Source organism: Ornithorhynchus anatinus, chromosome 8 (genome assembly GCF_004115215.2).
Source record: "Ornithorhynchus anatinus isolate Pmale09 chromosome 8, mOrnAna1.pri.v4, whole genome shotgun sequence".
NCBI lineage: Eukaryota > Metazoa > Chordata > Mammalia > Monotremata > Ornithorhynchidae > Ornithorhynchus > Ornithorhynchus anatinus.
In genome coordinates, this window is record NC_041735.1 from 53,183,759 (window position 1) to 53,211,247 (window position 27,489).

At 41.3% G+C, this 27,489-nt stretch overlaps 1 protein-coding gene across 1 annotated transcript in view; it reads right to left on the reverse strand.

The window, feature by feature from the left end:
• CHN2 (chimerin 2) overlaps positions 1-27,489 on the reverse strand; it is a 246,099-nt gene that overhangs the window by 38,145 nt on the left and 180,465 nt on the right. Inside the window, exon 7 of the mRNA XM_001511768.5 lies at positions 1,828-1,905. Within this exon, the coding sequence (XP_001511818.3) occupies positions 1,828-1,905 (78 nt within the window). The remainder of the gene's footprint in view (positions 1-1,827; positions 1,906-27,489) is intronic.

The window sequence follows — 27,489 nt, forward strand, 5'->3', positions numbered from 1 at the left end:
AGAGGAAAGAAAACCCCTAAATGAGTCAAAGCCCACCTAGTTCTGAGATTTATTTATTGATTGATTAAAAATTATTTATTCTGAGATAAATTTATTGAGCCTAAAAATGGAAAGTCAAAAGGAGTTCATATAAGAAACAGAGGAACTTTCTTCCTAACGTTGGCCCTTACCTAACAGTCACTATTTTGCAACGATAAAATCCAAGATCCCCACAATAGTAAACCCAGTATCATCTATTTCTCTAATGCTGTGTTTGTGATCAGCTTAAACCATATCATAAATGCTAGGATATTGACGGCAGCCTGAAATGAGAAGCATGGTAAAGTCACCAAAAACAGGAACAGAGAGTACACTTGATTAACATTAAAAGTTGCTCCTGGATTACAGAAACATTGAATTTGATGTTTTCTCTTGCAGTTTCTGGAAAGGGATTTTATCACTTTAACAAACTCAAATGACCTGCCCCCAATGAGCATTAGGAGATTAAAAAGTAGAACAATATAATTTCCCCTTCCCTCCCATTTCCACCTCCCTCTCTGCTCCTCCCCGCAGCATATAATAGTTTGATTTCAGCCAAAGCTCTTCGGAAATTTTGAGCCAGAAAACCGCCTCTACAATCTCCTGACCTTCTACTGAGGGCTTTACTGAACCTACTTTCTGAGGGCAAATCACTTCCAGGGGACAGTTTGGATTCCCAGATTCTGGTCCAGAAATTAAGAAAAAACAATCTTCTCTGTCCTGTATCTTTAAGTGTTTTTGCATATATCTGTGAAGGCAATAGGACATTCTGTTTCAGTCTCCCTATGATTCCTTAACCCTTTATTTGGTTCATCAAGTAAGCAGAGATTGCTCAATCAAGAAGTTCAGAGAAGATGCCACTACACTATTTTACTGAAAATTGTTTTGCACAGTTTTCTACCCCTAAATATACTAGAAGTAAAATGTGAAATCTTAACCAAACTATCCAGGCAGCACAGCCTAGTAGATAGAGCTTGAGCCTGGAAGTCAGAGGCCCTTTGAAGTAACTGATAACATCCCACAAGTTAAGCCAAAAGAGGGAATCATGAGAACTCAGGGGAAGGACGGAAAAGAGAAGCAGCATGGCCTAAAGGAAAGAGCCTGGGCCTGTGAGTCAGAGGACCTGCGTACTAATCCCAGCTTCATTACCTGTCTGCTGTGTGACCTTGGACAAGTCACTTCACTTCTCGGTGCCTCAGTTACCTCATCTGTAAAATGGCAATTAAGACTTTGAGCACTATGTGGGACATGTACTGTCTCCAACCTAATTAACTTGTATCTATACAAGTGCTTAGTATAGTTCCTGGCACATAGTAAGAGCTTAACAAAGACTCTTAAAAAACACAAAAGTAGACTGTAAACTCATTGTGGACAGGGAATGTGTCTATTTATTGTTGCATTGTTATTATTATTGTTATACTGTACTCTCCCAAGCACTTAGTACAGTACTTTGCACATAGTAAGCATTCAGTAAATATAACTGAATGAATTTGCAGGAACAGCACTTCTCGGACTGTTGTTCTACCAAGTAAAATAAGAATCCTGTTTAGGCATGCAAATTGTTGACTGTCCCTTTTCTCTAGAGAATGTAAAAGAGTCGAGTGCCTGTAAGAGTAAATGATTTCTTGAAGGTTTTTTTTTAAGGCTTCAATTCATCTTTATAGGAAGGGAACTGCATTCTGAAATTCTCTCTGATTCAGTACAGAGCAATGCACCAAAGGATAGAGCCTCATGTGGCAGAGGTAAAAAAAAAAAACAACAACCCGACATTTGAAAGCAAATGAGAGAAGACATTCAAAATATGCTTACCTTAAAGTTATGTGTTTTTTCATAATTGAAGTGGTTGTCGTTTTGCGTTAGAGCTGCTCTTCTGACCAGGGAGGTGATCTGCGAATAGGCAAAGAGTTTTAGAGGTTGCCAGAATATTGCTCCTTTTACTCCCACCTTAACTCCCAGTGCAACCGCCAGCAACTCTTGCCGTTTCCTGGTCGGCTTAGGTTTGCGAACAACGGCACACTTTTTCTCATTTTCTAGCCACAGCTCCTGCGAGAACATTGTGTCAGAATTTCAGATCTTTCCAATATCGTCCTCCGAGCTGTGGGAGCTCACTGCTGTCAAGTTTGTCCAACCGCTCCTTACATTAGACAGCAGATTCACAGCAGCTGCCGCCCACTCGGCCAAGACCTCTAGCATGTGACTTGAAGGGGCTGTCTTGGTGTGATGGAAGGAGCTTCTGCCTCTGAATAAAGGCCTGTTTTCTGCTATTTAAGGCAGGCGTGTGCCTAAAACAATAGTCTACATTCAGAAACAAGCCTGCCTCTTCCCACTGAAGGAATACAGAGGGCTTGGGGTAGGGGTGGGCAGCATAATCCCTCGTGCCACGACTCATTTCAAAGAAAAGATTGCTTTCACTTGGGGACACACTTAAGTCACATGGCTGACTGATTGTCAAAGCGTGATGCTGTGTCCAATTACACTTGGGTTTAGAGACTGAGCCTTTCCCATCTGAGCACCCGATTAAACTCTCCAAACCCTGATGGGTGTTTAAGCTTGTAGGGATCAAGCCTCTTCTTTAATATATCTATCCTTCAGCTTTTGAAAGCTTAACTATCATTCCCTTCTATGCATTAACCTAGAGCATTTTGGGGAGCGGAAGGGGAACCTGGATGGTAAGTAGTCCTATTTCTCTGAAGAGTACAGTGAAAATCGAAAAACCATTTTTCCCACTTACAAACATCCCCACCTAAAACCCTAGGACAAAATTCAGTCACTAGAATTCAGTTTTTTTACACAGCATTTTACTGCTCTTTCTGATACTAATTGAGGAAAGGCATGGCCTAGAGGAAAAGGCATGGGCCTGGAAGTCAAGGGACCAGGTTCTAATCCCGACTCTGCCAGGTGCCTGCTCTGTGACCTTAGGCAAGTCACACAGCTTACCTGTGTCTCCATTTCCTCACCTGTAAAGTGCCTGTTCTCCCTCCTACTTAGACTGCGAGCCCCATGGGGCACAGGGACTGTATCCAACCTGATTAACTTGTACCCATCCTAGCGCTTAGAATACTGTTTGACACTAACTACCACAGATATAATTATTATTATGGTATATTTAAACCCATGGACATTTGAAAGATGGAGGAAGAAGGGGAAGAGAAAATGTCACATCATCCTTTATTAATAACAATAATAATGGTATTTAGTAAGCATTTACTATGTGTCAAGTGCTTAAATACTATAATAATAATGATACCAATGATTAATCTGCTTAAACAGGGTCCAATTTAATGTCCAAATCATTTGAAGTAACTCCTTTCTCTCAAAGATAAGCTATTTTAGGGTCTTCTTGATGATTAATTTCCCTTTCATGGGCAAAGCCTTCATGCATCTATCTGCTCACTGTTAAAATCCACTGAAATTCTGATTTGAAAGCTTGGTGGGGACAGATGGCTATCCATTTGTAAGATAAAGCAGGCTGTGTAATTTCATATAGTGCCCTACTTTGGCTTGGCACATTTTGTAATCTATGTCATAAACTTTTAAAATATAAATGGTGATTCCTTCTATGGCTTTTATTCATGTTTATTCCTAGAATATTCCCTGCTCCCAAAACTAACAGTGAGAACTTGTATTTCTATTGTGGCCTTTAGGAGACTGTATCACCTAGGCAGGTACAAAACCACATTTTCTTTTTCAGTTACGAGGGCTTTGGGGTCCTGAGAGAGGCTTATCTGTAGCAGGTTTGAAAGGTGTATCCCCATTTTCCAGTGTCTAGACCATAAGCTCATTGTGGGCGGGGACCGTGTCTGTTATATTGTGCTCTCCCAAGAGCTTAGTACAGTGCTCTGCAAACAGTAGGTGTTTAATAAATATGATTGCTGTCATGTTCTTAAGTTTTGCATCATTTACAAATCATTCCAGGTTTTCTACGTCTTTACTTGCAAGCTGGATCTTGAGCCGCTGTATATTTTTGCCTATTCCAGTGCTTAGCTAGGGACAGGGTTTGCTAGGTCTCCTTCTAACAAATTATTAAGCTCCTTGAGGACAGGAATCATGTCTACTAATTATACTCTCCCAATCAATTAGTACAGCACTCCACATAGAGTAGATGCTCAGTAAATTCTAGCGACTGATTTTTTTCTGACGAATATAAAATATCAGACAAACCTGAGGCTCTCTTTAAGACGGGCTCTACAAAGCTGCCTCACCAAACCATGCAATGCTTTCTCCAGGCCTGCATCTCTACTGACAAGTGGATCCAAACCCATTCAAGGGGCAACCTACACTAACCACACCATTTTCCCTCTTCAATTAACAGGAGTTTTTTCAAAAAGATCCAGATTTGAGTGAGCAAGTACATTCCATCTACACTGACAAAAGAATCAAATTCACTTGAAAGCCTAAGATGCTTTTTCAGCTGAAGTCCGTATGCAGGTGAAATATCCCCATTAACAGTATGGATGGGAGGCCATCACAAAGTCTCCAGTTAGTGTTTTACAATCTGCATTCAGAAGATGATGTGAATAGAGATAAAAGAATGAGAGGCCAAGCCTCATCACCTCGTTGGCTTTGCCTGCTCTTGTATTTGGGTCCTGGCTGCTAGATACAATTTCCAAGAGAGTCTTCAGAGGGGTAGGTCCAAAGTAAGGGTGAGTGCATGGGAAGTGCTCAATAAATACCACTGATTGACTGATTGCAGAGGGGAATCTTTGACAATCTTCATTAAGAATAAAATAAACCAAGGACAGATTTCTGGTGAAAAAAGTGTTACCTTTCCTACTCTCTCAGGACTTTGGTCCAAGGCAATCCCGATAATTTTGGTATTGAATGCATGGCTTCCATTGCATTATACTCTACCAAGCACCTATTCCAGTGCTTTGCCCACGGTAAATAATAAATACCAAGGACTGATTGATTCCATTTTTGAAAGAAAACTCAAAGGGACATTCCTGGAGCAAAAAGATCAGAATCCAGAAATGCATCATACATATTCTCAGCGTATGGAATTCCCTTTAATATGTTACGATAACTTACTAAGAAGAAAGAGATTGGCTGCTCTTCTTGTTCTGTAATCCTTCAGAGCTGTCACATAGGGGTGCCTGGAGAAAATCTCCATTAAAAGCCAAAGCCAGCTCAGCTCATTTATCACTGGGCCACAAGGTCAGGGGTGGGGGGCGAGGGGGTGGGAGAGAATGTGGATTGTGCAATTATTATCACTCTAAACAAGTCAAAATTAAGGCCTTCTCATGCAGGGACATCCCACATAAGGAAACAACCCAGTCGGCATTTCACATTCCAATCTGCAGGCCAATGCTCCAGCCACACTGGAACACATGAACACAACCTCATTGTTACTAGCATTATCTTCAAACTATAGATTGTATCCCTGCAGTTGATCTGAACCATGGGTATCGGGAGAAAAGTCAGGGATGAGGTGGGACTCTTAATGCCGGGATGTGGGGTTGCATCAGGGGTGGTCAGGTTGGCCAGATTTACACTGAATGGATGAAACAGCAGCTTAGAATCCAGTAAAGTGAAATTCCTGATTTAAGGGCTAAGCCCAGGTCAGGGGCTCTGCTATTCTCGTGCATTCATGGTTGCTGAAGAGCTGGCTAAGTTTATAATCAACCTTTGTTGGAAGGTTGATTTGGATAGGGCATCAGGGTTCAGTCACTTTTCCTTTTCTTATCTTGTCCCACCTAAGGAAAGGACAAAAGACCACAAAACCAATGGCCCAGTCAACCAATCAATCAATCAATCAATCAATCAATCAACTGTATTTACTGAGCACTTACTGTTTACAGAGCACTCTACTAAGCTCATGGGAAAGTACAATATAGTTGGTGGAGGCAATCCCTGCACACAAGGACACAACATGGCCTAGTGGATAAAGTAGGTCTGGGAGACAGAGAAGACCCGAGTTCTAATCCTGGCTCCACCACATGCCTGCTAGGCGACCCTGAGCAAGTCACTTCACTTTTTTAAAACATTTATTTTTTTCTACGGTATTTGTTAAGTACTTACTATATGGCAGGCACTGTTCTAAGCGCTGGGGTAGATACAAACTAATCAATTTGGACCCAATCTATGTCCCACATGGCGTTCACAGTCTCAATCCCCATTTTACAGTTGAGGTACTTGAGGCACAGAGAATAATAATAATAATAATAACGTTGGTATTTGTTAAGCGCTATGTGCAGAGCACTTTTCTAAGCACTGGGGTACACACAGGGTAATCAGGTTGTGCCACGTGAGGCTCACAGTCTTTGTCCCCATTTTACAGATGAGGTAAATGAGGCACAGAGAGGTTAAGTGACTTGCCCACAGTCACACAGCAGACAAGTGGCAGAGCCGGGATTCGAACCCATGACCACTGACTTCCAAGCCCATGCTTTTTCCACTGAGCCATGCTGCTTAAGTGACTTGCCCAAGGTCACACAGCAGACAAGTGATGAAGCTGGGATTAGAACCCAGGTCCTTCTGACTCACAGGCCTGTGCTCTATCCATTAGGCAACACTGTTTTCCTTCTTTGTACCTCAGTTTCCTCAACTGCAAAATGAGGATTCAATAGCGGTTCTCCCTCCTACTTAGACTGTGATCCCCATGTGGGACATGGACTGTGTCCAACCTAATTAGATTATATCTACTCCAGCCCTTAAAACAGTGCTTGACACATAATAAGCACTGAACAAATACCATAAAAAAGGACTTAAAGTCTATAGGGGCAGGCAGACATTAAAATAAATTACCAATTACACCAACCACCACAAGTGACCCCATGGGCCCACTTGCAACCACTAAAATTGGCTGGAGTCCGCTGGATTAAGTGAAAGAACTGATTCCGCACCTTCCTTTTTACCATCTTGACCCATACTGGGTGAGATCTGGATAACATTACTGGTGATCTTTCCCCTTTTGACATTCTAAAACATTTTGGACGTGGTCTCTCTCTTCCCCTGGCCTGGTCTGGCTCTTATCCCTGCTGTTTCACAGAGAAACTTTTATTCTGACTAGCCATCCTCACTTTATCTGTGACTAGTGCTTTCACATCGTCAGGCAGCTCCCTGGCTAATGACACACTGAGCTTCAACTCTGAATAACAAGGATCACGAGGCTGGTAATGGCATCTCCTGGGTGATTAACTTACAAATTTTCAAATGTTTTCAACTGCTTACAGTTTTCAAAGAGGTGTCAATTTTAAAGTTGACTGCCTTCTCCGAAACCACCCACACAAACATGACAGCCAGCTAAACTAAGCCTAGTGTAAAGAGCATGAGCCAGGAGCCGAGTGCCTAAATTCTAATCCTAGCTCTGCTGTGTGACCTTGGACGAGTCACTTAATTTAAACTTTTAAAGCTCAACTCCTCCAAGAGGCCTTCCCAGACTGAGCTCCCCTTCTCCCTCTGCTCCCTCTACCCTCCCTTCACTTCTCCGCAGCTAAACCCTCTTCTCCCCCCTTTCCCTCTGCTCCTCCCCCCTCCCATCCCATCCCCTCAGCACTATACTCATCTGCTCAAGTGTATATATCTTCATCACCCTATTTATTTTGTTTAATGAGATGTACATCACCCTGATTCTATTTATTTGCTATTGTTTTAATGAGATGTTCTTCCCCTTGACTCTATTTATTGCCATTGTTCTTGTCCTTCTGTCTCCCCCGATTAGACTGTAAGCCCGTCAAAGGGCAGGGACTGTATCTATTGCCTATTTGTACATTCCAAGCATTGTACATTCAATAAATACTATTGAATGAATGACTTCTCTGTGCCTCAGTTTCCTCATCTGTACTTAGACTGTGATCCCCACTGTAGGACAGGGACTGTGACCAACCTGATCAATGTGTATAATAATAATGTTGGTATTTGTTAAGCGCTTACTATGTGCCGAGCACTGTTCTAAGCGCTGGGGTAGACACAGGGGAATCAGGTTGTCCCACGTGGGGCTCACAGTCTTAATCCCCATTTTACAGATGAGGGAACTGAGGCACCGAGAAGTTAAGTGACTTGCCCAAAGTCACACAGCTGGCAAGTGGCAGAGCTGGGGTTTGAACCCATGACCTCTGACTCCAAAGCCCGTGCTCTTTCCACTGAGCCACGCTGCTTCTCAACCTACCATTTAATTTTTAAGAATTTCAACTATTAGCCTGTTGATTAAGCCACTTAAACATCACACAGGGTAAACCTCTTACAAATTCCAAAAATCCAGTGTTAGAAACATGTCCCTTAAAGTACTCAATTTAGTTACTTTTTATGCAATATATCATTACATTGCTGAAAACTAAACCAGGGTATCAGTTATTTCATCTTGTAACATTTGCCTTATTTGCTGTTAGATAATTGTTCTTCCTGTTCCCAGTATCTGCAATTAATTTTTGTTGGTGGGTAGGGATCAGGCGTCTTGCTCATAACTGTTATATTTTACTCTCCCAAGTGCTTAATACAATGCTTGGCACACAGTAAGTGCTCAATAAATACGATTGAATTGGTATATCTTCCCTAGCATTTATAAATACCATTATTATTATCATTGTGCTCAATATTAATTAAGTCCTCAATTATTATTATTATGTGCTCAAAAATAATAATAATAATGGTATTTGTTAAGCGCTTACTATGTGCCAAGCACTGTTTGAAACACTGGGATAGATACAAAGTAATCAGGTTGTCCCACGTGGGGCTCACAGCCTTAATCCCCATTTTACAGATGAGGTAACTGAGGCACAGAGAAGTTAAGTGACTTGCCCAAAGTCATATAGCTGACAAGTGGCAGAGTCAGGACTAGAACCCATGACCTCTGACTCCCAAGTCCATGCTCTTTCCACTAAGCCATGATGCTTCTCATGATTAATGATAAATGATTGACTGATTGATTGAAAGAAATAATGCTGTTGCACTTGACACACAGGCATAAAGACAACCAAGTGAGACATATATGTGCCTTAATCCTCTCAGTTTTAGATGCATTACCAATAGTACTCTGTGTTAAACATTTTACTACAAAAGTTAAGGATAGGGAAGACAATGGTGTCATGTTTTTTCCTCCTATCCAAGGATGTGCAATGACAAAAACATGATACTTCTAAAATGGTTAATCACCACTCTGGAAGGAATTCTGGGCACTGTCAAAACTCCTTCATGGCAAAAGCATCACCCTAAGTGCTGGGACAGATACAAAACCAAGCACTTGACACAATTGTCTGCACACAATAAATGCTCAATAAATATGACTGACTGAAAAACAAGTTTCAAAAAGCAAAATTGGCATTGGCAGATGAGCTGCTGAGTGTTTAATCATAGCTAGGCCAATTGTCAATGAAGCCAATTCTTGACAGGGTAAGAAGGGGCTTATTCAGCTGGTTCAAGAGATGGAAGCTCTATGGATCAGGGCAGTTTCTGCCACTACAAGAAGATGAAGTTTGGACCACTGGTGTCCTGTCCACTGTAGTAGTGGAGAATTACCATTAGGTTCAAAAAAATTAGCCTTCTCCTGAAATTCTATGAGTGCTTTCAAATGCTGCTGCTTACTGTTACTTTGAATGAAAAATAACAGTAAAACCTTTAAATAATATGACTTTCCTGAGGATCAAAGCACTTTGTATTTGCCATGGAGGGTGTTTTGCAACTTGGGAAAGATTTCAATGAGCGGTTGCATCTCAACCAGGGCAGACATTGTGGCCTAGTCAAAAAAGCACAAGGCTGGCTTACTGTGTGACCCTGAGCACATCACTTAGCTTCTCTGTGCTTCAGTTTCCTCATCTGTAAAATGGAGATGTTACGAGTGTAAACTAAGAATTCAAATGAAAGGGCTATGGAACAATTACAAAGTGCTGGGCAAATAAATACAAGGTATTGTTATTAACTCCACTGAGTATCAAGTGTGGAAAGGTTTGTTTAATCCATCTGCCTTCCACTCACATAGGCTGTATCTATCTAGAACAGTCAGTATGTGATTATAACTACTTACTACCCAGACTCATTGTCACTTTAGTCTGACTGGGGCAGTTGGGAGTTTTTGCTTCTGGGTGTAATAATTAAATTTGGTTATATCACAGATGGCAAATAAAGACATCTGAAATGCTAAATTACAAACCCCAAATCACTGCATAAGAAACCATTTCTTTTTATTCATCACTATCATCACCATGAGCACCTCTTGAACCCAAAGTAATTTGTGTAAGTGCTTTGTGGCCTGGCAATGTTCTCCTTATTTCTGTTGTATTTTTCCCAAGTGCTTAGTACAGTGGGTGCTCAATAAATACTATTATTACTACTCTTTCTACCATAAAAGAAGAGTGACATCATTACTACTACTATTATTATTGTGAAAGAAGAGTGACATACAGTTATTGTCCTCCAGGAGCTTACAATCGAATGGAACGCAGACAAAAATGATTTACAAATTTTGGGAGCAGAAGGAAGAATACAGATAAAGCAGGAAGTGGTACAAATCTGAGAGGATGAAAGCTGCAATTCTAGACTTCAGTTCTCTGTACTGTGAACACTTTTATACGTGTGGATTATTAATCTCCCTTTGCCCTTCTAAAAGAATATTGTGTAAATGTTTGCTGTATTCTTTGCTTGTGGTTTCAGCAATTGAAAGAGGAGAAGGGAGCAGCAGGTATGTCTAAAAGGCAAATTCATTCCCATGGCCACTCAGGCAACAGGGCAGACAAAAGAGTAACCCTGCCAAATCCTAGTTTTATTTTTTCCATCTAGGATCGGGTGTCAGCTGACCCAGATCATCCTTAAAACGCTCAGCACCCTGCAGCCCTACTGCATTCTGGTAGAAAGCACAGAGGCTTCTGTCACTGGCCCAGCATGCCCAGCTGCTGTAGCCATTGTTCTTGCAGGGACAGATGGCTACTTTCAATACAAGAAAGGAGAAAAAGGAACTGAGGGAATGATCTCATTGCCTCTACTGGAACTTATTTCACGACGTTGGCAGAATCACCATTCATAGAAAATGAAGAAGGGTTTTGCACGTCTTAGCTCATCTGGATTGAAGTTTCTTGTTCCCAGAGATGAATGGCCTGTTGCTGCAGGGCTATTTGTTTAAACTTAATTGCCAGCATTTTAATATAATTTTTACAGCTGCTTTAACTTATATGGATGTCAAGGCTCTTAGCCAATTAAAATTTTTTCTTAGATGGTTTCAACATTATTGTTTATCCAAACAGAAGGTATCCACTTTACAGTCCCAGTTTGCTTTTAGTTTTGAAAGCTGAGTTAGCATTAAATATTCCCAGCTTTTGTTTTTGAGTCTATTATCTTTGTGTAGAAATAGAATTTTCAAATATAGTTGCTTTTTCCTCCAAAATATAGCCTTAAAATGTAAGTCAAAAAAGAATTTCTTTAAAAAACTTGCCCCTTGACTTTGCATTGGAATTATTTATTTATTTTTTAGAAAGAGTGTTGTCATGCATTCAGAATGGCCCTTTCAATCCAAGGACTTTAGAAATATCCCATTTAAATTAAGATAATAATAATAATAATAACAGTACAAAATAGTTGCAGCATTTGTTAAGTGCTTACTATGTGGTAAGTACTGTGCTAAACGCAGGGGTAGATACAATCAGATCTCCCCGACTCTAGACAGTAAGCCTTCTCTGAGCAGGTAATATGACTGTTTATTGCTGTATTGTACTCTCCCAAAGGCTTAGTACAGTGCTCTGCATAAATACAATTGAATGAATGAATAAAATACAATCCCTGTCCCACATGGGGCTCACAGTCTAAGGGAGAGAGAGAATAAGTTTTTAATTACCATTTTACAGATGAGGACACTGAGGCACAGAGAAGTTAAATGACTTGCCCAAGGTAACAGAGCAGGCAAAAGTGGGAGCCAGGAGAAGAAACCAAATCAAAGAAACTAATCAACAAATTTTACTGGAGAAGATGACCCAAGCAGACATTACTTCTTTCCTTCTTCCATTCTCACTAGTTTCCTCCTAGGGTGTCCATCCGTACAGTTTTATACTAGGCAGTCTGGTTCTCTGTCTAGAACTGGTACTTCACTGAACACTTTATGTCTGGTTATACCAATTACAGTGTTTAGCATTTACTATATGCCAAGCACTGAACTAAGTGGTGGGATAGATACAAGATAATCAAGTCCCACATGGGGTTTACAGTTTAAGTAGGAAGGAGAGCAGGTACTGAATCCCTATTTTGCAGATGAAGGAACTGAGACATAGAAAAGTTAAATCACTTGCCCAAGGTCACACAGCAGGTAAGTGACAGCGCCTGAGACTCCTTCCTCTAGGCCACACTGCCCACGCTCCTCTGCTGTGGCTTGGAAGTGGTGCCCCCTGTTTACAGGGACCTGGGAAGATGATGCAATGACTCTTTCCCCTCCAATCTATACAAAATGTGGATGCACAGATCATTTTCCTGAAGCATCACTCAGTCCAATCCCTTCTCTCAAAATCTTCCACTGGCTTCCTGGGACTGTCTGCATCAAACAAAAGCTCCTCACAATGGTCTTCAAGACCTTCCACTATCTGGCACCTCATTACCTATCTGTTCTCTTCATTCACTAATCCCCAAACCTCTGTCTTTGTTTTTCCCAAACCATCTGTCTACCTCTACCTCCTCTCCGCACTCACTCTGTTCCCCTAGCTGGAATGCCTTTTCTCCTTTGCCATAGTAGGCAGAACACATCTCTCCCCTGACATTCAAGGGCCTCCTAAAATCCCATTGCTTTCAATAAACCTTTCCTGATTAATTTTCCAGCACCCTTGTCATATCATCCCTTCAGCCACCTTGAATACTTTTGAATTTAATTACGCCTTTCTTAGCACTCAAGTATATTTGCATCTTCAATCATTTATTTTGATTTCTCTAGTTGAAAATACTTTTGTGTTTGTCTTTCCAATTAGAGTTTAAGTTTCTTGTGGGCAGTGACACCAATAAATGCAACTCGTGATACCAATAAATGCAACTCTGGAGTAAGTGAAGGGGACCAGGGCAACTCCCAGAGATATGTTCTGAGTTTGGGTGGGATCAGGTGATTTCAGCAAAGTGTTGCATATGACAGCACTTTGTTTCATTCACCGTGAGCCCAGTGTAATGCATGTGATGTCATAGGTATCTCAGTGTCCAGTGGCCACCCTATTTCTTCTCCTAACTCCAATTTTTGCTAGTTTTCCTTGTTGACAAACCCCCAAAAAGTGAATAAGCAAAATGGCTCTCCAATTGTTCTTAGAGAAAGACCAGGCATTCTCTTTTTACTTTAAAGACCAGGCATCCTCAAAGACCACTTGAGGGTAACTGTGTCTTCTTAAATATCACCCAAACATTCTGTTTGAGAGCTGAGGATGGGCCTAGGAATTAGAAAGACCTGCATTCTAATCCTGGCTCTGCCACTTGTCTGCTGTGGCCCACCCCCTTCTCCTGGATACGTTACCCAACTTTGGCTTCACTGACTGTCCTCTCCTGGTTCTCCTCTTATATCTCTGGCCATTCATTCTCAGTCTCCTTCACGGGCTCCTCCTCCCCTTCCTATCCCCTAACTGTGGGGGTCCCTCAAGGTTGAGTTCTCGGTCCCCTTCTATTCTCTTTCTACTCTCATTTGCTCCCAAGACTTCAACGACCATCTCTATGCGGATGATACCCAAATCTACATCTCCTCCCCTGATCTCACTCCCTCTGTACAGGCTCATATCTCCTCCTGCCTTCAGGATATCTGTATTTGGATGTCCCCCTCTACCTCAAACTTAACATGTCCAAAACAGAGCTACTTATTTATTCATTCAATCATATTATTGAGCCCTTACTGTGTGCAGGAAACTGTACTAAGGTGGCTCAAATGGCAAGAGCATGGGCTTGGGAGTCAGAGGTCGTGGGTTCTAATCCTGGCTCCGCCACTTGTCAGCTGTGTGACCTTGGGCAAGTCACTTAACTTCTCTGTGCCCCAGTTCCCTCATCTGTAAAATGGGGATGAAGACTGTGAGCCCTACGTGGGACAACCTGATTACCTTGTACAGCGTGGCTCAGGAGAAGCAGTGTGGCTCAGTGGAAAGAGCACGGGCTTGGGAGTCAGAGGTCATGAGTTCGAATCCCAGCTCTGCCACTTGACAGCTGTGTGACTGTGGGCAAGTCACTTAACTTCTCTGTGCCTCAGTTACCTCATCTGTAAAATGGGGATTAACTGTGAGCCTCACGTGGGACAACCTGATTACCCTGTATCTACCCCAGCGCTTAGAACAGTGCTCAGCACATAGTAAGTGCTTAACAAATACAAACATTATTATTATTATTGTATCTACCCCAGCGCTTAGAACAGTGCTTGGCACATAGTAAGCGCTTAACAAATACCATCATTATTATTATTACTAAGCGCTTAGAAAGTACAATTCACCTATGCAACGGGCTCACAGTCTAGAAGGGGATGGGCCACAGTCTAGAAGGGGATAGACAGACAACAAAACAAAACAAGTGGGCAGGCATCAATATCTTCCCTTATCTTCCCTCCCAAACCCTATCTTCTCCCAAACTTTCCCATTACTGTAGATGGCTCAACCATTCTTCCCGTCTCACCTTGGTGTCATCCTTGACTCCATTCTCTCATTCAACCCACATATCCAATCCGTCACCAAATCCTTTGGTCTCACCTTCATAACATAGCTAAGATTCACCCTTTCCAACCAAACTGCTACCACACTAGTCCAATCACTCATCCTGTCCTGCCTAAATTATTACAGCAGCCTCCTTTCTGACCTCCCAACCTCCTGCTTCTCCTTACTCCAGTCCATACTTCACGCTGCTGCCTGAATTATCTTTCTACAGAAACGTTCAGAGCATGTCACCCCTCTCCTCGAAAATCTCCAATGGTTGTCTATCTACCTCCGTATCAAACAAAAACTCCTCATGATTGGTTTCAGAGCTCTCCATCACTTTGCCCCTTCCTACCTCACCTCCCTTCTCTCCTTCTACTACCCAGCCCTCACACATATTGTGAGGACACTTTGCTCCTCTGGTGCTAACTTCTCACTGTGTCTCAATCTTGCCTGCCTCGCAACCATACTCTGGCCCACGACCTACCTCTGGCCTGAAACATACTCCCTCCTCAAATCTGCCAGACAATCACTCTCCCCACCTTCAAAGCCCTGCACATCTCCTTCAAGAGGCCTTCCCAGACTAAACCCCACTTTTCCTCATCTCCCACTCCCTTCCGCGTCACCCTGACTCACTCCCTTTGCTTCCCCCACTCTCACCACCCCACAGCACCTATGTATATATTTGTAATTTTATTTATTTATACTGATGCCTGTTTACTTGTATTGATGCCTGTTCACTTGTATTGATGTCTGACTCCCCCTTTCCCCTACACTGTGAGCTTGTTGTGGGCAGAGATTCTCTCTCTTTACTGCTGTACTGTACTTTCCTAAGCGCTTATTACAGTGCCCTGCACACAGTAAGCACTCGATAAATATGATTGAATTGAATGAATGAATGTTGTGTGGCCTTGTCTGCTGTGTGGCACTTCTCTGGGCCTCAGCTACCTCAGCTGTAAAATGGAGATTAAGACTGGGAGCCCAATGTGGGACAGGAACTGTGTCTAACCTGATTTGCTTGTATCCACCCCAGTGCTTAGTACAGTGACTTGCACAGAGTAAGTCCTTAAAAATGCCAGTATTATTATTATTTTTATTACTATCACTGCTGAGAGAACAGTTGCCAGATATGATAGATTTACTGAGCTGAATTTATCTAGGCACACTGTAATGGGTGAGAGAATGCTGAGGTCTTGGTTTGGGGTGGGACAGGAGGTATTAAATACAGATAACACAAATTTCTACCCACTTCATCAACTAGAAGATGCATGTCTAAAAGACAAACTGAACTGCTACCCATTAGTTTAATTTGAATACAAATTCTTCCATACTAGTCCATCTATTTACTTTTTGGGGAATCTGATTTTTTAACAGTACCTTAGATCCTCCACTGAACTTATGTGGAGTAAAACAAAAACAAACCAATCCTCAAAATGGTTCATAGCTAAGAATAGTTGAAGCTTTCTGAAATAGAAGGAATATCGGTGACCCCGAAAAAGGTACACCTACGCATTTCAAGCATGTACCTAGACCTCTGAGGGCACCAGCTGCATTCTTCTGTCTATACAATAACATGCCACAATAGTGCAGGAGCCTCTGAAGCTCACATGTCACATGCCCTTCCCAAGATGGAATTTCAAACATGCTCAAGTGTAAGGGATAAGACAAATACCTTCTAATAGTTCCAAGCTGCAGAGCAGAGAAGCGACAACCTCTCATATAAACATGCCTGCACTGATAGTTCGTGGGGTAATGCTAGTAATTTTGTTAACTTAGTGACTTTGTATTGAAACTTTCAATGAAGCTTCCATTCTTTGCCAATAGGTTCAGAATAATGTGCCTGTTGAACTGCAAAGGGGAGATGGGTCTCTGTCCTTTGTGCTGGTCCACTTGTCCAGCTCCATCCACACTCATTGTATGACCCTCCTCTGCCTGTCTCTGGAGCACAAGGGAAATCGATCTCAGGGCCAGAAAAATCCATATGCTTAAAATCAATTAAGTACCAATGATGACCACCAAGCAACCACTCAGGAAAAAGCATGAAAGACCACATGAGAAAGCAGACTCCTCCAGACACTAACAAGCAAGGACTGTGGGCTTCAGTGAAAGGTAGCTATAGCCACATTAGTTTTCGGGTTATGATAATTCCAATGTAAAAACCAAGCAAATAAAACTTCTGCTGTTTTAAACCCAGTTAGCACATGGACGAAGGTCCACAATCCAGTGGTGTATGCTTTTAGGGTTTGTCAAAAGATAGACTGCCAGTTGGAATTGCTTTTAGAGATTCTCAGCTGTTCATAATATAGACCACAGCAACCGTGAGAGAAATGGAGAATCTTAATATAGCAGGTATTAACGAGGAATTTACCCACCGTGGGGCTCAATGTGCCTCTAAGTTCGTTGTTTATAGGCATTCTGAAGGGAGGAAAACTAAAACCATAATACGTTCCATTTTTAAAGCACTCCTTTCTTTCTAACAGTTTGTCATCATATTAAATCAGTAAGTGAGTTTTTTCCCTTCCTTAGGAAAGTTAATAGAATTTAAAACTTTGAGTAAGGAAACACACTTGCTACAATTAAACACACCTAAATGTGGAAAAGTCAGGAAATTACACAATTAAGATGATATGAAATTGCTGATTTTGCCATACTCTCCATGTTCTCTATGCTAAATACATTCAGACATATAGGTGACAGACTGTCAGAATATATTACATGTATATAACATGAGGAATAATTTTATTATGAGAAATTTTGTTTGTTTCTTTACCAGAGCAGCATATTGGAATCAGAGACTTCAAAAGAGCATCAAAGTTTTTCAATTGTTACTGTCACTTAACTCTGATAGGAAGCGAATGAAAAATGAGACCCTTTTTTTTTTTTTCTGAAAAGTCCCCCTCCACATTCTAAGAACTCTGTTAAGAATCAACTATTTCTCACTGAGTAGGCAAGGAAACCAACCAAGTTAAAGGTTTCCACATTCACATAAATGGCAGTGTATTTCTAAACAGAGAGGGAAGTTTATATTTGGCTGGATTGAGAATACCTTTCCAATTCATAATGTTTACTTTTCAAAATATTTTTCTGTAATTACAGTGGAGATATTCCTGGCAAGACCTAGGTCTATGACGTTTAAACATGTGAGTTAAGCATAGTGAACTTACTCTATGAAGTACAAAATGTTGTCTGTTTTTTGACCTATCAGTTAAAAATAATCAAATGTGTCCAGTTATTTAAGTTGAACAATATCTTTAAGGCAAAGATGAACAGGAACACTTTAATTCAAATGATGGACAAAGAGGTAGGGATGAATACCCAAGAGGCCTTAATATGATCTTAAGAGGTATGTTTGCTATTGAGAGCATCATGATAATATTAGGGAAAAGAAAGATGTTTGGACAGCTGCCCTTGGGCTTGCTTACTTCAGGTTTCTAGTTTATAAAAAGCAGGTTAAAAAAGGGGCAGGGGGACTTATGCCACTGTGAAAATAAGATTGTTCAGCCACTCTCCCACGCCTACTCTGTCCCGCTTCCAAACAAAAATAGGAGGCCAAGATGGGTGAAATTTGAGTAGGCAATGGCTCTGGAGGATTGGGAGATATGCAGGAGCAGATGAGACACTTGTTGGTCTGTCTACTGCAGGTGTCTCCCCCGTCCATTTGTTTAAAGCTGGATTTTGTATTATCTTTAAAACGTCTATTCTCAGTTTGCTACCTATGAGTTGCTCTTGCCTCAAATGGTCTGCCTAATTATAGCCCCATCCATATGCAGGTCTTGTACAAGGTGGTGAGAGTTGAAATGGGTATCCCTGTCCTCCACTTTCTCAGCCCAGGAGATGACAGATACATATAGGAGGGAAGTGCTTCTCTACGTAAGATTCTCCTAATTGGCTCCAAGCAGCTCCCTGCTGATTTTGAACAAATAAGGAATTGCTTGGAACCAACTGGGAGACTGGGGTGGTAGACAGAAGGAAAGGATCTTCTGTGAGCCGCTCATAACCAGTTATGGCTAACACCGGCCCACGTGAGTTCAGGCCTACTAGGAGTTTCCCAGTATACCAGTATATGCAGTATACCAGTAAGCCCTGCACATGGCCCACATATTCAGGCAACAAAGGGGGATATTTATATATCTGCATTGTCGAATGGACTGCCAGGAGATTGAAGAAGCAATATATATTTATACAATCATAGACATAAAACTTGCTCACTCTTCTAAAATCTAAATTCCATAATTTTTCAGTTTAACCACCCATCTTCAAGGCCCACAAAAGACCTGTGACTATGAATTCTAAAAACCCTTTAAACTGGTTTAAACTAGAGCTGCATAGTCCCTAATTTCATTTCTTTGTCCCATTTAATCAATCATTTATTTATTGTCAGGGTGCTGCACTAACGTCTCTCAAAACTGATACCTAATGACCTGTATTTGAGGGACACAGATCCCCCATTTCCCCTGGAGCTGAGGATAGGTAAAGTTGTTTTGCAGACACTGTCCTCAAAACTCTAGCCTGGCAGGCCCCAAGATTAGGATTTAGCTGCAACCATAGCTACGAAGATATAACAATTGCCACAAAAATACAAATTTTCAACTTTACAGTGTTTCCAGTGACAATGTATGGAAAGAAAGCTGGTCAGTGAAAAAACCAGATAGAAAGAACATCGATTCTTTGGAAATGTGGTATTGGAGAAGGCTTTTGCGAATACCATGGACTGCCCGAAAAACAAACAAATGGATTTTAGAGCAAATTAAACCAGAGTGGTCTTTGGAAGGCCAAATAACTCAACTTAGATTAGCATATTTTGGACACATAATCAGGAAGACAAATTATCTGGAGAAGACACTAATGCTATGAAAAGTCCAGGGAACACGTGGAAGAGGCAGACCAGCAGCTAGTCACAACAACACAACAATAATAATGGAAGAACCATTAGAAAGGTTGCGAATCATGGCAGATGACAGGACGTCGTGGAGAAAGTATATCCATGGAGTCGCTATGAATCAGAAACGACTTGATATTTTATTAATAATAATAATACCTACAAAGACTTAGATTATGCACACGCTAAGTCTCAATTCTCTTCCAGTTTAATGTGCACATTCTAGAAACGAAATTGTGATGAATGGATGTCAAAGGGGTCAAGCTAGGATTCTCTTTTTGGAGGCCCTGGGTTTGACCATTCAAGGACTAGGGGAAGGGGCTCTGCGAGGGTGACCTATGAAGTTCTCCTCCTCTCTTGGTTTCAGAAAGCCCAAGTGTATTACCCTGCAGGGCACAATACAAGGCACATATGTAATTCAGGCTCACGCCTTAGCAGAAAGTTTTAGAAAAGCTGAAGCTCAGTTGTCCCACATGTGGTGCTATTGTTTGATGCATGTGTTCTCAGTCCAGTATTTTGCTTTGTGTTTGTCCCCACAAGGGCTTGCTTCCTTTTATACACTGTAAATAAATTCATGACTTCAAATGAGTTGGTTAAATAATTAGCCTGAAATGAATGTTTGAAAAATTGTCTGAATGAGATGGTCCGATAAAATTGAAACTTTGGTTCACTTCACTCAATAATGAGAAGAAATGGTTACCTGAAAAATGGTTGGAACTGGCATTATGAGGCTTATAGAAATGAAAGTGCTTTGGACAGAACAACATTTTTACCCAGGACATCTGTAGAACAGGGCTAGCTGGCATTTTTATTCCCCATAATGCATCACTTCCTAGGGCGACTCCTGAATTTGCATGTTGTTAGTGGGCTGTAAGTCCCACTGTAATTCCCTGTATCCCCTGGGAATTAACAGTGCCAGGTGAGAATTTAAGGTGTTTTTTTGTTTGTAAAAAAGGCAGTCAATGGTATTTATTGACTGACTGTAAAGCAGACTGTGGTGGGGAAAAAAGACGAATAGGTAAGAGGGAGTTGATCTTTGAAGCCAGTGGTGAGGCAGCTGTATTTCACGTGCAGAGAAACTGGAGGCTCTTGAGGAGGGAAGGAATGGGTTTGGAATGGTGTTTTAAAACTCACATATTTAGAACTCCCACTTGGAAATTAAGATTGATTTTTCTTTTCTATATTCAACAGCCTTATGCCCTGTCCTTCTTGGGACACTGCTCATGTCCTTCCAATGTCCAAACTGGACAGATCTTCACCATCAGAAGAAAGTTCAAGCCATTTACTTTTTATTTTAAGACCTTATGCTGTTTAGCCGATATTCTGTACTTCACTATGAAATCCATTCATTCGAAAGGAAGGTCTATAAATTCTCAGAGCCCATGGTGCTTAACCACAAATAACTGTCATGAAGGCTCAAGGGATCAACCAAGGGCAAAAACCAAATGGACAACATGGAAAACTGCCTTGGAGAGCTCATTCTTCCAAATCTCCTTCTTTGATCTTCTCCTTCCACTGGACTGTTGGGACCCTGGGCAAGGGAGTTGTCAGGGCTAAATATTCTTGACCTAGAAATTGGTGATTTTTCCATATTTGTAGTAGAAATCATATTTATCAAGTCGTGCAGGGGAAAATACACTAATGACGATGAGACACTGTCCACTGTTCCCAAGGAGCTCACACTCTGCATGGCACTACCAACCTCCAAAGCCAACCACCAGATCCCTTGGAATCAATCAATCAGACCTACTGAGCACTTACTGAGTGCAGGGCACTATACTAAGCACTTGAGAGACAACAATATAACAGAGTTGGTAGATACATTCCCTGCCCACCAGGAAAAGTAACATGGCATAGTGGTTAGAGCCTGGGCCTGTGAATCAGAAGGACCTGGGTTCTAAACCCAGGCTCTGCCACTTGTCTGTTGTATGACATTAATAAAGTCACTTGAGTTCTCTGTGCATCAGTTACCTAATCTATAATATGGGGATTAAGACTGTGAACCCCATGTAGGACAGGGACTGTGCCCAACCTGACTAACTTGTATCTATCCCAGCACTTAGTACAGTACCTGATACATTGTAGATGTTTAACAAATACCATTTTTAAAAAAGGAAGCTTAAATCTTGGAAGGTTGCTCATGAACAAACTCTGCACAGCTTTTTCTGTCAGGCTCACAAAGGCCCAGATGGACTATCCAGTTTAAAAGAAGGGTGGCTGGGTGAGGGAGACTCTCCCTGCCATATTTCAAATGCATTTCTTAAGGAATCTGGTATTTGATTTAAGAAAAAGATCCCATCTTCTCTATAAGCTTCGTAGCTATACTCTCAGGAGATTCAGAAAAATGGCCTAACCTATTTCTAATTCTCGATTATTTGTTCTGGTGTATTGTTCTTCAGAAAAACAAAACAAAACAAAAAACCCCAAAACAAAATAAAATGATAGGTGACCCAATGACAGAGTGAGATTCTGGTAGTGAAAGATTGTGAGGGGAACTAGTACACCAGAATGTGTGCTAAAACTTGAAATACCATGGGGAAACAATTCTTCTTCTGTGATTTTAATAACACATTTCAAGCAGGAAACTAAGGTAAATATTTGGAATTCTCACTCTGATTCAGCAAAAACAGGAAGTTGAGAACCAAAGGAATTTCACCTAGGTATATTTTCTAGGCCCAGGGCCTATCAGTTTATTTCAGTTGAGAGTCAGTCACCTCTCTGGAGCACTGGCAAGTCTCACAGTAGAGATTAAAGCAAAGTTGAAACTTGTTGCTGCATTTGACCTACTCCTGAACATTTCCTGAGGAACAGGACCCTTCTGCAGGCCATGTTGGACTCCTTGGGAGCTGGACACTTTCACTAGCCAATAATGGAAGCCTCCCTACTGCTGCCAGCTCTTGCCTGGGTAAGCCATTAAAAGTTTCTTCTTATTTAAAATACTTATCCTACTATCCCCCAGTCCTTTTGCTCCCTACTTCTTATTGTCTATCCCCATTGATACATTGTATTGCAATTATATAAAAACAAGTGATAGCATTACTGCTATAATTCCTCTCCATAGTAGCCTTAGTAATACAGAGGATGTCATTTTGGGATCATTCTTTGCCAGCTTGTTTACATCATTAATATTGATATATAAATAGTGGATTGTATTATGGGTAAACAGCAAATTAAAACAGCATCAGTGCTGAAAGAAATGCTGTGTGTGTTAACAAATGCTGTGAGCTTGAGTGCAGCTGAACTATTAACATTCATGGTTCACCAAGAGTAATTCCAATGAACAATCCTGAAAAACTGCACCATTTCATGGGAGGGGGGAAAAAAATCGGATTCACTGTACAGTGTTTTAGAGAAAACTGTAATGTTTACTTTCTCTTATTCATTGAAATTCAAAATAAGGAAGGATGACCAAAGAATAGCAGCTTTGTTGTGTATATTGAAGCCAAAGCGTCATATGACCCAAATTAAAAATGATCCATTTTACTTTATTATAGCAATCTCCCTCTGCCACATAAACCTACTTTAAAATGAAGAAAATTAATCATGCACCCTCAAGTAGAAAAAGAAGTATGATCCTGGGCTGCACAGCTAAGGTTTGCAGCCGTAGGAACTGAAAGCACTGGTTAGACCTTTGCATTTATGGAGGCCATTTGTCTGGTATCATACTGGACAGTCTGATTTTCACTTGGTCTGACCCCTGTCCAATATGGATCCTGCACCAATGTTTTTATTTTCCACACCCAACCTCCCAACACCTTAGCTCCTACTGGCAATTTGCATGGCTCACATTCAACAACTGTACATTCCAAGTGCTTAGTACAGTGCTCTGCACATAATAAGCACTCAATAAATACTATTGAATGAATGAATGCTCATAGGAGCCTAGGAGGGGAGAACAAAGCTGTGGAGCAATCAATCAATCAATCAATAGTATTTATTGAGCGCTTGCTATGTGCAGAGTACTTGTTCTAAGCTCTTGACAGAGTTCAAGAAGACACAGTTCCTGCCCATAATAAGCTTACAGTCTAGAGGGGGAGACAGACATTAATTTGAATAAGTAATTTATAATTTATAATTTAAAGGTATGTACAAAAGTGCTGTGGGGTTGGGGTGGGGAGAACAAGAAGTATAAAGGGTCACAAATTGAGGTGCCCAGATGATGTAGAAGGGAGAGCGAGTCGGGGAAAAGAGGCTTAATCGGGGAGGGCCTCTTGGAGGAGACGTGACCTAACTAATGGTTTGAAGGTGGAAAGAGTAGTGGTCTGGCATATATGGAGGGGGAGGGAGTTCCAGGCTAGGGGGATGATGTGGAAAAGGGGTCGGCAACGAGACAAACGAGATCAGGGCACAGTGAGTAAAATGGCGCTAGAGGAGTGGAGTGTGCAGGCTGGGCTGTAGTAGATTAGTGAGGTTTGGTAGGGTGGGGTGAGCTGACTGAATGCTTTAAAAAGTCAATGGTAAGGAGTTTCTGTTTGATGGTTGGGTGGATGGGCAACCATTGGGGGTTCCCGAGGAATGGAGAGACATTAACTGAACTTTTTTGTTGCTAATTCATAAAGTTGAGTGAAGTATGGATTGGTTTGGGGTGAGGGAGGAGGCCAGAGAGGAGGAAGATGCAGTAATAATAATAATAATAATAATAATAATAATGTTGGTATTTGTTGAGCGCTATGTGCCAAGCACTGTTCTAAGCGCTGGGGGAGATACAAGGTAATCAGCTTGTACCAGGTGGGGCTCACAGTCTTCATCTCCATTTGACAGATGAGGTCATTGAGGCACAGAGAAGTTAAGTGACTTGCCCAAGGTCACAAAGCTGACAAGTGGTGGAGCCTGGATTAGAACCCACGACCTCTGACTCCCAAGCCTGGGCTCTTTCCACAGAGCCACGCTGCTTCTCACAAGCAGTAGTCAAGGAGGGATTAAGATAAAGGCTTGGATCAGCATGGTAGCAGTTTGGATGGAGAGGAAAGAGCAGATTTTAGCATGTTGTGAAGGTAGAACTGACAAGATTTTGTGACAGATTGAATATGTGGGGCTTATGAAATAGGGAGGATGGTTGTGTTGTCTACAGGGATGGGAAAGACAGTGGGAGGACAGGGTTTGGATGGGAAGACAAAGAGTTCAGTTTTGGAGCAACTGAGAGGGTCAAGGGTCCCCCAGGAGAAACACTCTCCAGATTCTGCAGAACTCAAAATGCTTCCCCCAAATGGCTCACACTACATCAACACATTACTCCTCATGCGCTGCATAGAGCATATGACACCACTTTTTTATATGCAGCATCCATGAAGGCTATCAATGGCCACCTTCCTTAGAGGACTGAGCCCCTTTCTGGGTTCATAAACTAAAAGAGGGGCGTGACAAACTTGGTGAGGATGTGGAGTTGAAAAGAGATCGGAAGCTTCAGTTTGAAACTGAGAAGGTGGCTCTTATGGAGCAGATGGTGGATAGAATAAAAATAATAAGCTATATTACTTGAGGGTTTTAGGTTAGATGGAAAGCATGATTTCCTGAGAGAAGATTTTTACACATAGAACTGTGTTATCAAAGGAAATTGAGGAATCAATCTCCTCAGAAACCTTTAAAAATAAAACAGCTAGATTTCCATTTCCCTTGGTTACTTCACGTGAAGTCCATCTTGGACTGGATGGCCTTTTACGGCACTTTTCCACCATTAAGTGGAATGAGAATTTAAAACACAGAAAATTGGATATGCCCCAATGCTGATAAATTGTATTTGAAAAAGGAAATAAAGAACTGCTTATTTTTTTCACATACACAGTATCCCATTTAATTTACTCTCGGTGGGACTGATCATCAATGCCAAATTTTCATGAGATCTCTTGGGGGACCTATGCTCTTAAGTTCCAGTTTCCACGCAGAGATCATATTTGTTTCTGTGCCCTGTGGAGCACAGAATGCCGTGTTTCAGCTCAATAAATATTAAAGTAATTACCACAAATGTCACCACAGGCAAGACCTTGCTGTCTGTTTATTAATGTCATATGGAATGGCTTCAGCCTTCTTCAAAAAGCTTACAGAGGGTTTGTAGAATATTTATCTGAACTCCAATGCATTACAACAGGAAGATGCCTACTTAAACATAGAGTTTCACAGTGACTTGATCTTTTTGAAGCTGCAGTAGTCTCACTTGGCACCATTACTCACTAATCCCATTTGCATTTTACCAATTTCTTTGTGGATTGTGCGAACAGAACATCGCAGTGACAAATTATGACATCACGGCAATAGTGATAATTGTTCTGTTTTTGCACAAACCCATCTAAAAGTCTTCCCCTTTTGTTTTTTTGCAGTAACTGAAATTTAAGGTGGACTCACAAGCAATGATTTATCAAAATACAACTAGTCCAGTACTACAATATCCCAAACGGTGGAGAAAGGAGCATCTAAGGAGAGTGTAATTAATCTTTTATATTAACAGGATGAGAGAGAATTCTCTCCTCCCCTATGCAGGCTTGCCAACTAATTATCACTCATATTAAGAAAGTGGAGGTCAGGTACACCCCTGTCCTCTGTCTGACCTGTCTTTCCAAGCTGTAATCCTCCCCTATGGGAGAGGAAGTTGGCAGATCTTTGAAGATTATCTGAGGGTGGAGAAAGGGCAGCATTTGTCTGTTAGACAAATGGAAAGGTTCAGATTGTTAGTTTGTAGTCCAGAAGGGGACGCTGTTAGGAGGAAGGGGTTGTCACAAGGGGAGGATTATCTGCCAGTTCCTCCATGCTATTCCATTTGTGCATCCTACGATTATCAATCAATCAATGGTATTTACTGAGTGTTTACTGTGTGCAAAGCACTGTACTAAGTACTTGGGAAAGTACAACACAACAGAGTTGGTAGATGGGCTCCCTGCCCACAGGATTAGGCTAATTTTTCCTTAAGGGTGAACAGTTTTAAGTAGACGTTTTATGGTTCAGCACTCTATTACTGTGTTGATCTACAAAGTGAAATTGTCTTTGATTTAGTCCCATCTCTGCAAACCTTTGGCCAATTCACTACTTGTTAACACTCTTTTCATGATATTTGTTAAGCGCTTACTATGTGCCAGGCACTGTTCTAAATGCTGGAGTTGATACAAGATCATCAGGTTGGACACAGTCCATAGCCCCACATGGAAATAACAGTCTTAATACCCGTTTTATAGATGAGGTAACTGAGGCACAGAAAAGTGAAGTGACTTGCCCAAGTAGACAGTAGACAACACAGTAGACAAGTGGCAGAGCCAGAATTAGAACCCGGATCCTTCTGATTCGCAGGCCTGTACCCAGTAGACCACGTTGTTTCTCTGATCATTGGTGGAAGATAAAGGGGGAAAAATTAAAATCGGTTACATTTCATGCACATTTGCAAGCAGACAGGAAGCCTGATGGGGGAAGACTGTTGATGAAAACTGGAATTTTAGATTATCTGGCTACTTCCATGGTGCAAAGTGTAAGGGCTACCTCTGGGCTCTTTGTGTTGGGATTTCTGATTAGCTGTGTCTAAACTCTCAGCTTTATTGAACTCAATTAAATATTTCTATTCATTCTTTGTGTGTCTGCATTCAGCTGATAAATTTTTAGTGTACATGGGACTGATTGATCCTTTTTACATAATTTCTATGAATATACTAACAATATTTTGAATATTCATTCATTCAATAGTATTTATTGAATGCTTACTATGTGCAGAGCACTGTACTAAGCACTTGGAATGCACAAATCGGTAACAGAGACGGTTCCTGCCCTTTGACAGGCTTACAGTCTAATCGGGGGAGACGGACAGACAAGAACAATAGCAATAAATAGAATCAAGGATTATTTCTCCCCCTCAGGACATTCTTATAGATGCGGGATTCTCAGGACCTATTTAGAATATATTTCTTCCTAGTATCTTAAATCCTATTCAGACATTAATCAATTCATTCTAAAAATACTTCCCTTATGGAGGGGTAGGCGTCACTTAGTGATGTAATTAAAAATAAACCACCACTGCCAGAAAGTCATTTTTACCCTAAAGTACCAATAATAATTGGGCACTGGGTT